Here is a 14,246-nt window from a genome sequence, read left to right on the forward strand (position 1 = left end):
TATGAGGACTAAAAGGTGCTCTTTACCCCCTACCCTCATTTACTCCCCCTTTCTCTCTCCCCCCGTCCGCACTCTCTACCCCCAGATCCCCTTTCTCTCTCTCGTTCTCTCCCCCAGATCTCGCTCCCCTGCGTCCCGTGCGCCATCCCTGGCGGCGGCGCCCCTGCGCCATCCCTCCGTCGGTGCCCCTGTGCCATCTCTTCTCCGGTCGTTTCCACTCCCTCCGCCCCTGCGCCATCCCTCCGTCTCGCCGGCGACAGCCCTGCCACAGCAGCCACAGCACCTTATCCGCCGCCGCCCACCTCTGCATAGTCCCCGCCATCGCCGCCCCCTCACTATTCAGCTTTGCTTGCCGCCCCCCCTTGCGCACCCACACCACCGACGAGCCCTGCGCTTCGAAGCCAGCGACGGTCCCTTGCGCATCCAAGGCGCCGCCCCCTTCCACATCGACGCCACCGACGGGCCCTGCACATCCAAGCTGCCCCACCCCCTGTTCAATCTCGATCCAAGTGAATCTCCATCCACCGCCGGCCGAGGTCCTCCAGCCACATCTCGATCCGCCACCGGCCGAGGCCCTCCAGCCACATCTCAATCCGCCGCCGGCCGTGGTCCTCCAGCCACATCTCGATCTGCCGCCGTCTGTGTTCCACAACCCAGCCCCAAACCCGAAATCATGGACGGTTACCGTGATTTTTTTTGCAGGGGGCCTCATCCTCGGCAGGTCCATCCTTCCCTCAACCCCCTGGCATCCCCGACTCCGATGAGTTGGAGCTCCTGTCCCAATAGCCACATCACGCACGGGCAGCTCCTAGTGTATTGTTGGGGAGGGTTGGGATGGAGAATCTTGATCTCAACTCGCAGCAAGAGGAATTCCCCTACATCGATGAGTACTCGGCATTACTCGATCGTGGAAGAGGTCATGGCGATGGCGGGAGACTAGGCTCGTTTCAACCTCCCCGTCAAAGCGCAAGTGGTGTTCCGATCGGCCGGGGAAGGAGTGCTACACGAGGTAGTCGCCGTGCTCGTGGAAAGAGTGTCAGCGCTTCACATTCGCCGCCCGCAGGTTCACATTCTTTCCTTCATCATGATTATGGTATGGTTCATTTGTATGGGAGACTTGTAGATATGTTGTACATGTGTTGTCCAATGCTACCATTGGGAGAATTGAAACAATTTAGACATGTTCCAATGCTACTATCCAATGCTACTGTAGGTATGGTTAGTTGTTTGTACAAATGTTGTAGATGCCATGTGTTGTGCAATTCTAATGTTGGGAGCCTTCAAACAATTTAGGCATGTTCAACTATACATAGTTATTTGAAACAATTTAGGCATTTGAAACAATTTAGAAACAATTCTGATTTAGTTGTTTCACTCAATTAGTTATTTGACTAATTGAGTCATTGGACTCAATTAGAATTTTAAACAATTAATCAGAAGCAATTTAGTTATTTGACTCAATTAGAATTGCACACTCAATTAGAATTGTGTGTGCAATTTAGTTATTTGACTCAATTAAGAATTCAAACTCAGTCCTGATCTGATTTTTTCCCATAAAGTGTGTGCATAAAGTGTGTGCAATAATCATGATCTATTTAACTGTGTGCTTACTGTTTGGACTATATTTTCAAAACTGTAGGTGTAAGTCCTCCCCTCCGTGCACCAGTACGGGGAAGGTTATCTCAATTTAGTGGCTGCACACGTGGCACATCTTATTCAGGTGCTGCGGCCTTTCCATCGTTCACGAACACGGTGGATGAAGCAGAGATGGATGATGAAGATGTTGACTCCTTACCTTCTGTAAGCATTCTTATCTTAGCTACCTTTCCATGGTCATGTGTGTTAGAAAAGAACAATTTGAGCTATATTTATCTTCCCATGTTATGTGTTAGAACAAGTATGACAAGGCAAATTGGAGCACAAAAAATACCGGTATCTTTTGTGAACTAGCTGTCGAGCAAATGAGGCTAGGAAATTGCCCAGGTGGGAAGATGAATACAAGGGGTTACAAAGAAATGGTACAAAAAATCAAAGAAAGGACAAACCTGAACCATGCCCCCAAACAATTCAGAAATAGATGGACACAATGCAAGAAACTTTATGAATTCTATAAGTTTGCAATGTCACAGTCAGGATTAGGTAGAAAACCAAATGGTGCCATTATAGCTGACGAGGAGTGGTGGAAAACAAACATTATGGTATTCTAGTTTCCTGAAGAAATTTCAGTATAAGGTTATATGTTTGTGAAAGATCTTAATTGATGTTTTCTTTTGTATTACAGAGTTCAGAGTGCATGATATTTTCAAGATACATGCCACACTATATTGATGACTTACAGGAGATGTACCAGAAGGTGGTTGTGGGTGGGAATTCGTCGACTATACCTAGAGATGTCGTCGAGGAAGAGGAATATGCAGAAGAAGATGATCTTGACCTTAAGAAAGATGGAACTGATGTTTATGCAAGCCCATTGAGTAATAGCAGTCGCAAGAGGAGTTCTAGCACAAAAGATACAACATCTAGTCCGCCAAAGAAAGGGAAAAATCAGTTCCTACACATATTCAAGGGTCTTGTCCACACCATGCAAGCAGAAAGCTCTGAAGACTCAAACACAATAAGAGTTAAGATGGAGTTAAAGATGAAGCAAAAAGAGATGGAGATGGAACAAATAAAGAAGCAGAGGGAAATAGAGATGGAAGTAAAGATGAAGCAAAAGGAGATGGAGATGGAATACAGGAGGAAGGAAAAGGAGATGGAGATGCAAGAAAGATGGAAAATTTAGGAAAGGGAAGATTATGAGATAGAACAAAGCCTCAAGTTGGCAATGGAATGTGGAGCATCAGATGGTACAGAAGAATTTTTCATGGCCACTGAGTTGTTTGCCACAAGATACAACCGAACTATTTTTTTCAACATTAATACAATGAAGCTAGGTTGACATGGCTGAAAATGAAGTGCATCAGGAACAAGTTAAGCTACTGACCATTTAGATTGAAGTTGCTTGAGAGGAACCAAAAATAATGTCTGAACTATTTGAACTAGCTTGTTTTGTGAACCCTTGTTATGTGTGAGCAATCTTATTTTGTGAACCCATTTGTGTGTCATCTGTTATAATTGTGATCCCATTTGTGTGTCATCTGTTATATTTGTGATCCCATTTGTGTGTCATGTGTTGTATTTGTGAGCCTATAGTTGTTTGTGATTTGTGTTCATGAAGTCTGATCATTTTTATTTTGTTTGTACAGATTCCTATTGCTCATTCATCATTGTCGTCTGATTCCGATGAAGAGTGGTTGAAAAGAAGGAAGAGGAGGAGGAGGGCACTTGCTACTGTTTGTGCAGCTGTCGGTATGTATTATTACGACACATACCTAGACAAAGCTAAATATAGGGTTGCAAACCAAACTGGTTATGAATGGGTTATTACTACACTAGGAAATAGGACATCTTGCTACAACATGTTCAGGATGAGTAGGGATGTGTTTGATAGGCTACACAATATCCTAGTCCAATCTTATGGGTTAAAGTCAACAAGGAGGATGACATCAGTAGAGTCTTTAGCTATGTTTGTGTGGATTTGTGGTGCCCCTCAAAGCATGAGGCAAACTGAGGATCATTTTGTTAGGTCAACTGAAACATGCAGTAGAAAGTTTGAGAAAGTATTGTGTAGTGTTTGCAAGCTAGCAGGTGATATCATTAGGCCATTGGACCCAACATTTAGTATCGTGCATCATAGACTGCAATCATCACGATTCTCCCCCTACTTTGATAAATGCATTGGAGCAATAGATGGAGCACATGTGCCTGTTGTTGTGCCAGTGGACAAGGTTGTCCAACATACGGGACGACATGGGTACACCAGCCAGAATGTATTAGCAATATGTGATTTCGACATGAGATTTACTTTTGTTGTTACGGAATGACCTGGGTCGGTGCATGACATGAGAGTCTTCAAAGATGCATTGATCAAGTAAGGCGACAAGTTTCCTCATCCGCCTGAAGGTGCTTCCCTATTCTATGATCCAATACTTGTCACAATAGCTATCCATTGGTTGAATATAACACGAAAATAAATGATTGTGCAGGAAAATTTTATCTGGTGGACTCGGGTACCCAAACAGACCGGGTTATCTTTCACCATACAAGAGTACGAAATATCATATCCCAGAGTTTTGACAAGGACCACTCCCAAGAGGTAAAAAAGAGCTTTTCAATTATGCCCATTCATCACTAAGGAATGTGATTGAGAGGTCTTTTGGAGTTTTGAAAAACAAATGGCGTATTTTGCGTGATTTACTGGCATATCCAATGGTAAAGCAAAGCAACATAATTATCGCTTGCATGGCAATTCATAACTTCATTAGAGAGAGTGCACTTGCTGATGTGGACTTTGAGAGGGCAGATTGTGACATCCTGGCCCAAGACTTAATAGGATTGATAGAATACTCATACCAACAAGTTGCAACTTCTTTTCCGGAAGCTCATCCTCAAAGAACTCCGGGGTTAAGCGTGCTTGGCCCGGAGCAATTTCGGGATGGGTGACCGACCGGGAAGTTCTTCCCAGGTGCGCACGAGTGAGGACAAAGTGCGCAGAAAAGACTTGTGTTGGTCTGTGAGGGAATTCTTGATATCCTAGAGAGCTGCCAGGTGTAAGCGGGCCCGGCCCCAGGGGGGCGGGACGCCACACGGATCATAATGAATGCTATGTGGCGCCTTCGGATGCATTGTCATCACAAAACAATGTGGATACTACTCAACACGGGGATGAAGATCAGGATATGAACCAATTTAGGGATTGGATTGCCGATGGACTGAAGGAAATGCATACATTGGGGAATTCCGGACAGGCAAACGAGGGAAATACAGAAAAATAGATCGTAGCTTTATTGCTTTGTAACGATGGTATTTGTAGAATGTTGAACAACATTTGATTTGAATAAAAAATTTAGCTCCCAGCACCGTGGCAGCCAAAAGAAACTCCGAAAAAAAACAGGTTGCTGGGCGCCAACTCAAATACAGTATGCTGGGCGCCAGCTCCTGGAATTGGCACCAACTTCATCTGGCGCCAAGGGCCAGGCAGCTCCTGCCAAATTCAACTGGCGCTAAGGGCCAGGGTACTTATTAGGGGTATAATTGAAATGGGATGGCCTGTACTTATTAGGGGCAAATATGTCAATAGTAGCCTCATTTAATGCAGATAAGCAACCCAAACCAAACACCTAGAGCTTAAAAATAAGCAACTACAATAAGCAACTTACCCAAACCAAACAGGCCCTAAATGAGGTTACTTTTGATATGTTTGCCCCTAATAATTGAGAGAGACAAAGAGGGAGTCATCCAGCCATAAATAAGGGCAGGGGGTAAAGAGTACCTTTTAGCTCCATAAGCAACCCTTGTGTTGCTTATGGGCTAAAAATAAGCAGCTCTATAAGCAACTCAATAAGTAAGGATGTTTGGTTGCATAAGCAAATAAGTTGCTTAAACTCAAACCAAACACCCCCTTAAGCTACTCTGTGCAACTCTTCTCAACCACACAGCTGTCGGAATAACCAGGCCATGCATGCGCCCAACTGACGGTGCACGTTGACCAACGAGGCATGATTTGCTAGTTGGTGGCTGTTTCTATGGGATTTCAAACTTCGAACTATTTTTTCTCCCAAATCGTAAATTCATTTTTGAATCCGTTTGACTACTATCTTGCTAAGAATTAATGTAATATGAATATATTTTACCATTTTTTAAAAATCAACATTTTGGATAGTCTATCTCAATATTTTAAGTACACTACTTCAACATTTTTAATCAAATGTTGAAATACTTTATTCAAAATGTTGAATGAATCTAATATTTAAAATGTTAAGTATATTAGTTTGATATTTTGAATATATGAGATCACAACAAAAGTCTAAATAACAGCACACGTTGCCTACCTGTAGGCCTGTACCCTTGTGCGTGCTACTAGCTTGCCTCCTCCCTCCTCCTGCCGTCCTGCAGGCTGCGGGTCATGGTTGATGCGAGTGATGCCTCCTCCTCCTCCAGCTATCCTGCAGGCCACAATATGCAATAGGCGTGCGCAAATTGGATCATGTCATAGCTCCTATCCGGCTTCCGGAAGCCAGATAGGAGCCCCGCTCCAACTCCAATTTCATGGTAACAAGCTACCGAAACCTCTGATCCTTGCAATGCAATTCTGTTTGTAGAGTAGCATGTTCATCTTGAACGACAATTAATCAAACTCAACTAGTACAAAGGCGGGAAGCGTCTATTCTTGTACTTAGGCTCATGCTCACAAGTCGTCCCAAACAACAGCGATGCAACAGATTTGTGGAGACATTCGTGACATCAATCGGCATTCGTGGCTTGTCTCCAAACGTAGGCGACCAAACAATCAAACTAATTCCAAATCCTTCCGAATTCCCTGTCGTCACTGCTTGGTGGTTTCGGTGCAGTGACGGACGCGAGAAACTCCTTAATGTATCGGTTGTAGACGCAAGGTCTCTCTAGGTGCACGAGATGCCCTGCCTTCCTTATGCTATGCAGTATCGTCTTCTCGCCTAGCTGCCTGCAGGGCGCAAATCAAAACTCATCTCAACTGTTAAGACATATGCTGATTTCTGGAAGAACAAAATTCAGGTTCCAACTTCCAAGCTTACTCTTTCAATGTCTTGGCGGGCTCGATGTTGAAGATGTTGTCATTCTCTCCCCACAGCAAAAGTATTTTCTGCACAGCCGTTTAAGCGTTTCATCTTATGAGGGAGAAGCGAACCAACTGAAACATTGAATTCAAGTGTGGCGCAATAGTAGTAGTATGGGCTACTATACTATACGTTCTGTTTGGTAGAGTTCCATCTGATTATGATTCTCTATTGAGCTGATTCTACAAGAGAAGTGATTCTGTGGCTGAAAAGTGATTAAACTCTTAAAATCAAGATGGAGAATCACTTCACAGAATCAGGAGAAACTACTTTTTCCTGCTCCCAGCCTCTTAATTCAATTCAGAGAATCACTTCACAGAATTAGCAGAGAATCACTCCTCTTTAAAAAAACTATTTAGCAGAATCATCTCCGAGAACTCTGTCAAATGCACCCTGTATTGGATCATTAAGGGGGTGTTTGGATACCCCGCTAAACTTTAGCACCTGTCACATCGGATGTTTGGATAATTAGTAGTATTAAACATAGTCTAATTACAAAACTAATTGCATAGATGGAGTCTAATTCGGAGACGAATCTATTAAGCCTAATTAGTCCATGACTTGACAATGTGATGGTTATTGTTGCTAATGATGGATTAATTAGCTTTAACAGATTCGTCTCGCGAATTAGACTCCATCTATGCAATTAGTTTTGTAATTCGCTCATGTTTAATCCTCCTAATTAGCATCTAAATATCCGATGTGATCTTGCTAAAGTTTAGCAGCTCGTATCCTAACACCTCTAACTTCTACTTCATGGTATGCTAGGGACCAACTGGTGACTGGCGAACCATTTCCAGCTCTCTGATGGGATGGCTGCCATGCCTATACGTCGAACAGGAGCGGCCGGTTTCCATTCCTCTGATTGGCCAGTTCACCAGGCAAGCAGGTACAGGTGCAGCCAACCAGTCAGGGCCGGCGCAGTCACTGCGCTTGACTACACAGCTCAGAAAGGCACGAAGAAGCATTGACGCCGCAGTCAGACTTAAGGATGGTAACAGGCGGCTTTGAATCGGGTGGAGTGTCGGGCACCTAAAATCGAAATTCGAACCTAAAATCTGAATCCATCTCGAACATCAATTCAGGTGAAAATTCATCCCCGAAATGGAAACCCCCGGAATCGAAACCTGTTCTAGTTCCACTAGACTTCAAGAGGCTCGCGAGCTGCGCGGGCCGAGGCTTACAGGACTTTGTGCATGCGCAACCATCCATGGAGCAAGGAGGCCCGGCAACTTGCAAAGCACGTCTCTGGACCGTGATATGAGCCGAGCTCAGAACAAACTATTCAGTCATCATGACTCATGACACGCACTCGTTTTCTGATAGGATTCCTGTTGATGTCAAGACCATAAATTATCAAACCGAAGCAATAAAGTTCATCCACAAAATTTATTCATATCCAAAATTTGCAGAGTAGGTGCAAGCAAAATCAGGATTTTCTGTTTCAATTTGCACCAAAGTGTCAGAGAAATGTACGCGAAATCGAGCAAAAGAAACAACTTTCCCCATTGTTCGAATTCTCGTTACATCGATCTTGAGGTTAGAGATTAGTAGACTTTGCTGGCGTACAACGAACAAAACCGAATAGATCGGAGCCGGCCGTCACACCATGGAAACGCCGTCTGGGATCCGAGCATCGCTGTCCTCGCGCGCCTTCCTCTCACGGCGCCTGCGGCGGACCAGTGTGAGGATGAGCGCGGCAGCCGCGACGCCCACGAGGTCCGCCGCGGCATCCTTGGGCGAGGCACTGGCGGATCCAAAGAGGCCGGCCTCGTCCAAGGCCTCCTTGACGGCATCGGCCGCGAGCGAGGGCGCGGACCCGACGACCGCGGCGTGGCGGCGGAGCCAGGGGCGGGAGCTGCGGGTGGCCATCGCGGCAGCGAGCAGGGAGATGAGGAGTGCAGGTGGCCTGGGTGGGTGCGGAGTGCTAAGTGTGTTGTGCCGATAAGGATGTTGTCATGTTATATAGGTAGGGTTGCTAGTGGGCTTTTAGTGGGCTGAATGATTTTGAGGTCCCGATGGAGCTCCACGGGTGATTTTAAAAACCCACTCCAAACCCGTGATATTGTGGGTATCCGAACCCGAAAAATTATGGAAAAAACTAGAAACCAAAACCGAAACCCGCAGACCCGAAATCCGCGGATATCCGCCCCCAAACCGTCCCGTTGCCATCCTTAGTCAGAATGCAGTCTGCACCGTGCACTTGCTCGTGCAGGTGCAGCGATTTGTTGAAGACCATCAATGCTTACACCGGCTAATACTATAGGAAATTTATTTCCCACTGTTCAAGCTAGGCCCGGTTTAGTTCTTTAAGAACTCCGAGAATCCCTATCACATCAAATGTTTAGATACTAATTAGAAGTATTAAATCTAAATTAATTATAAAACCAATTACACATATGGAGGCTAATTTGCGAGACGAATCTATTAAAACTAAGTAGTCCATAATTTGACAATGTGGTGCTACAGTAAACATGTGCTAATGATGGATTAATTAGGCTTAATAGATTCGTCTCGGGAATTAGCCTCCATCCGTATAATTAGTTTTATAATTAGCTTATGTTTATTCCTCCTAATTAGCCTCTAAATATTAAATGTGACGTGAATTTTAGTCCGGACTAAAGATCCAAACACCCCTAAGATTCTCAGCTTCCTGGAAAATGCATCGACCAGCTCAGCCGCCGGAATATGGCCAGGGACACCGACCTACAGTGGCATGCCGGCGACCGGCACCTAGTACGGGTCGTCAACGGGAGCGGTGGACAAACCGTACCTGCGGCAAGACGGGGACGGTGGCGTCGTTATTGCTGACCACCAAACCTTCCAGCAGCTCCGCTCTCTCCTTGCGGTTGGAGAACATCACCTGCGATGCGTGCACAAAAAACCACACCGTCGTTCCGTCTGTTACTACTGCAGTACTGCTCAGCTGCAAGCTGTACGTACAAAGACGATACCTCGAGGTAGTCCCTGTGGAGGCGGTCGGGGAACCAGAGCTTCCGGTGGGTGGCGATGGAGAACAGCGCCTTGAGCCCCTTGACGGACTCCGGCAGCAGCAGCTCCGCCCACGACTTGACGCCGATCCGCTCCAGCATCGTCTCGCTGATGGAGTCGGTCATGGCCACGACGGAGCCCGACACCACGAGCGACCGCACCAGGTCCGGGTGCGCCTCCGCCATCTTGAACGACACCATCCCGCCGTAGCTGAACCCGACCACCGCGCAGGACCCCACGCCCAACTTCCGGAGCGCCGCCGCCAGGCACTCCGCCTGGAACCCCGGGGACCGGTCCGACGACGGCGACGTCGAACCCCCGAAGTAGAGCAGGTCCGGCACGTACACGTCGTAGTGCTTCGCCAGCGCGCCCACCTGCATGTATACGTACGCACGGCGTGTGTGTCACGACATGAGTAGTGGACAGGAAAGCCACAGGATGAGCAGGATGATGTCTGAAACGAGTCGTTGCACGGCTGGCGAACCTGGAACAGCCAGGTCACGATGCCCTCGGCGGCGAAGCCGTGCACGAGCACGACGGCGGGCCTGTCATTCTTCGCCACCGGCGGCGGCGGCGGCGGCAGCTTGTTGGTGGCCTCATCGGCAGAAGCTGGCCCGGACGTGACGTCCCGCACGGTGGGCTTCTCCTTGGGCACCTTGTCCTTGGGCACCCAGAAGGTGATGACCGTGCCTGCGCCGTCGACGTCGACGGTGTGCTGCCGCAGCCCGGCCCTCCGGACCAAGAAGTGCAGCAGCGGCTTCCGCGCCTCCACCAGGTTCACCATCCTTGCGCTTTCGAGTTTACAAACGTGTGAGAGCCAATGCTACCGGAACACTCTCTTTGTGAATGTGGCAACAGGGAAAAAAATAAAAGGAACCCTTGGATTGTTGCAAGATGTTTGGGCTGTGGTGAGAGAGCCGAGTCTTGATGGTCTGACCTTATATAAGAGCGGCAGTGCGTAGGATGGAGGGTAGTAGTATTGAATTGTTTGGGTCAGGAGGTAGTTGCGAGTTCGTTCAGCACAGCTCTTCTACCATTCCGTTTCAGCGGGAGGGATAAACATTTTTTGGCCCGCGAAGCGTGACCATGCCTAGCGCTAGCAGCCCAGCACAGGCGCTACTAACATCTACTCTGACACTCTGACTTTGACCGCTTCAATAAGTGCGACGGGGGCGCACGGTTGACCTGCTAGCGTGCAAAAATTTCGTTACAGATGCTAGGAGCCAACCGTGGTGCACCCCCCTGAAATTGATTTCGTTACACCAAATTTGATTTCGTGGTGCATCCCCTGAGGTGCTCCACCAAATCCATGGATCTGGGGGTAGATCCACCATTTTCATGGAGCAGATCTGTGGTGGAGTTGTTGGATCTAAAATCATTTGGCTGAAAAAAATCTAGAACGAAGTTGTTTTTGAGGTTCTAAAGCTGCGTGAAACTTTGCTAAATAGGCCCTGTATCGATCAATGATGAAGGCACGACACAACTAGCACGAGATCGGTTTGCAGCAGTGGGAGATACAAATGGGTGCTAACGTGTTGTTTAGAAATAGGATTTTTTCCCCTATGTGATTTGTTACAAACTTAATTGCCTTTCAAATTTTCCGGTGAGTAAAGTCCATCGGCCATCCTCTAACTTATCACGGTGTGTCGTTTTTATCCCCGAACTCGCAGATTGTAGATTTCGCAGGTGACGTTCCCAACCGCAAATGGGAAATTCAAATGTGATGTTCACCAACCGCAAATGGGAAATTCAAATGTACTTTTGCAAAATAAATGGTTTGTGCACGCATCGCAGGTGATGTTCACCGACCACAAATTTGATTTCAGGTGTCATTTAAGTTTCCAAACTTGCAAATTATATTATTTCTCCATTTATTTTTTTAGTTTGAAGGAAAATTCAAATGGGAAATGCTTATTTCATTGCCAGTGGCATCCAAGTCTTAAAGTATTTCGTACATATTTTCAGATGTATTTTCTCTTATTTTTATAAAGGAATCGGGTGATGTCATACTGCGTTACCGACTAATCGTCTCAACTACAAACATAGCTCTTGACTGGAAACAAAGCACACGCCATGGCCTACGGCTTTGACACCCTGCTATGTTAAGTAGCTGGTACAGGTCACTCGGGCCAAATTTCTTTACAAAATATAAAAGAGAAAATACCTCTGAAATACGTATGAATACATTAAGATTTGGACCTCACCTGCAAATGAAATAAGCATACGAATTTCTAGTACAATGTTGAATGGCGAATTTTGCAATTTGAAAGTTCGAGAACTGAGATGACACCCGAAGCTAAGTTTAGGAAGTCAAATCTTCAATTTGCAAGTTGGGGGTCCGGGATGATCCCAAGTTAACTTTAGGAAGCTAAATATGCAATTTGCAAGTTCAGGAACCGTGATGACATAGCTTAACAAGTTTTAGGACTGTTGATGGACTTTACTGTTTTTCAATTACCAAATCGTAATTAATTGCAATATAAATCAAACGTATAGTTTCTAAATATAGTGCATAGTAGCCATCAACCATGTGAGATACACATGGGTATTTAATTAGATCTGGATGGCCAAGATCAACGTGGACCTGCTTTAAAAGAAACCTTGATGCCTTTATAGTTTAGATTATTGTCTTTTAGCTACATGCGACTGTGCTAATTTCATTGAGCTCAAGATTTCTCAAAACAATTTTTTATACGTTAATAGGAGTGTATATATGCTAATAGGAGTAGGATGTGCGTATGTACGTTTATAGATTTGAGCGTAGGTGTAGGGGCAGATCTAGGGGTCTTTATCGGGGTCAGCTGACCCCGATAAACTTTGGTAAATGCTGTGGAAAAATCACTGCCTAGCATTGTTCAACAAGGGAGATGATCATTGCGTGCAATAGAGCTGACCCTGGTGGCTTTCTCGCCTGGATTCGCCCCTGCATACGAATGCACGTGTCTGTATTATGTTTTGCAAAAAAAAAAGAAACAATATGGCAACATATTTTGTTTTGCAAAAAAAAAGAGAGAAAGAAACAACATGGCAACATATTTGCCAACATGGTAGGCCCCCATATTAGTAGTTCTTTGTGGACTAAAAAAATGGAACAACTTGATGCATATGTCACTATACATACTTGGAATTAGAAATTATATCCTAAACCTCCCTAGTGGAGGAAAGTTATTGTTAAAGGACACTTTATATTCACCTAGCATGAGAAGGAATTTAGTCTCTGTCTCTTAGTTGGAATCTGTTGGATATGATATACTATTTGGAAAAGGAAGAGTTAAAATATTGCTCCATGGGAAATTAGTGCATACCGGTGTTCGTCATGATGGCCTTTATTTTCTTGATGATTTATTAGAAGATGACAGCATTGATTGCTTAGTTGGTGAAGATAACTCTACAATGAGGAATACTAATGATAGGAATACATGCTCGGAATCTTATTTATGGCATTTATGACTTGTCACATATTAAAAAATAGAATTAAGAGGCTTATTAATTCTAGATTTCTAAACTTTAAGTGGGAGGATTTTGGCACTTGCGAGGCTTGTATAATGGGTAAAATGACCCCTGCACAATTTTCAAAGGTGGAAAGATCTAAGGAACCTCTTGCTATAAATCATTCTGATATTTGTGGTGAAATGTCTACTTCCACTAAAGGTTAAAAAGTTTATTTTGTCACATTCATCGAATGATTATTCTAGATATGGTTATGTGTATCTTCTCAAACACAAGTCGGAAGGTTTTGATGCAATTAAGACATTTAAAATTGAAGTGGAAAAGCAGTTGAATAAACAAATTAAGGTTTTAAGAACTGATCATCGGGGAGAAAACACTTCAGGAATTTTAAATGACTTTTGTAAAGAGCATGGAATTATACATCAGTACACTATACCATACACTCCGCAACAAAACGGCGTAGCCAAGCGGAGAAATAGAACTGTTATGGATATGGTTAGATCAATGATGGCATATTATGATCTCCCTTTGTTCTTTTGGGGTGAAGCTTTACATACTGCTATCTATTTATTGAATCATTCACCGTATAAAGCTGTTACAATCACTCCTTATGAAATGTGGACCGGAAGGAAACCCTCACTTCGCCATTTAGTTGTTTGAGGTTGTAATGCTCAGATTAGAGTTCCAAATACTTATCGTGGTAAGTTGCAACCCAAAAGCACATCAGGAATTTTTAGTGGCTATTCTACAGAATTTTTAGGGTATCAGTTTTATAATCTTGAAAATGATAAACTGGTGAAAAGTAGGGATGCAATTTTTTTTAGATCAGCACACACCTCGCCGTGCTAAGCGAGCAAGGGTAGAATTACTAGCAACTCCAAATGAACCACAGATGGATACATCTGGAATTAACGCACGTGGTGAGGAAAATTATACCCCGGAAGGAGACACAAACTAAACTCCCAACACTAACATAGTTAGGAGAAGTGGGAGGAATATACATGCACCATCATATCTAGATGATTATTATGTGTTTTTGGGGGAAGTGCACTCTAAAATCTCAGATTTAGAGGAAGATCCAAAGACTTACACTGAGGCCATTAGTTGTCC

General features: G+C 44.8%; 1 protein-coding gene across 1 annotated transcript; it reads right to left on the minus strand.

Moving 5' to 3' along the window:
• Nucleotides 1–6,159: 6,159 nt before the first annotated feature.
• Nucleotides 6,160–10,614, minus strand: LOC117855562 (uncharacterized). Its single transcript, XM_034737948.2, has 5 exons — nucleotides 10,171–10,614; nucleotides 9,650–10,060; nucleotides 9,469–9,558; nucleotides 6,654–6,721; nucleotides 6,160–6,562 (listed from the first exon to the last, which is right to left on the minus strand). The coding sequence occupies exons 1-5, from the start codon at nucleotides 10,468–10,470 to the stop codon at nucleotides 6,394–6,396; spliced, it is 1,038 nt and encodes a 345-aa protein (XP_034593839.1). The 5' UTR covers nucleotides 10,471–10,614; the 3' UTR covers nucleotides 6,160–6,393.
• Between the last annotated feature and the right edge of the window lie 3,632 nt (nucleotides 10,615–14,246).

This window comes from Setaria viridis, chromosome 5, assembly GCF_005286985.2.
Source record: "Setaria viridis chromosome 5, Setaria_viridis_v4.0, whole genome shotgun sequence".
Lineage (NCBI taxonomy): Eukaryota > Viridiplantae > Streptophyta > Magnoliopsida > Poales > Poaceae > Setaria > Setaria viridis.

Bases quoted from the DNA above. Each gene is read 5' to 3' on its own strand.
- LOC117855562 (XM_034737948.2), bottom strand. From the start codon at position 10,470: ATGGTGAACCTGGTGGAGGCGCGGAAGCCGCTGCTGCACTTCTTGGTC. The intron at 10,061-10,170 runs GTTCGCCAGCCG...GTATACATGCAG, and splicing joins TCGTGACCTGGCTGTTCCAG to GTGGGCGCGCTGGCGAAGCA. The intron at 6,722-9,468 runs GTACGGTTTGTC...ACGGCTGTGCAG, and splicing joins CCGTCCCCGTCTTGCCGCAG to AAAATACTTTTGCTGTGGGG.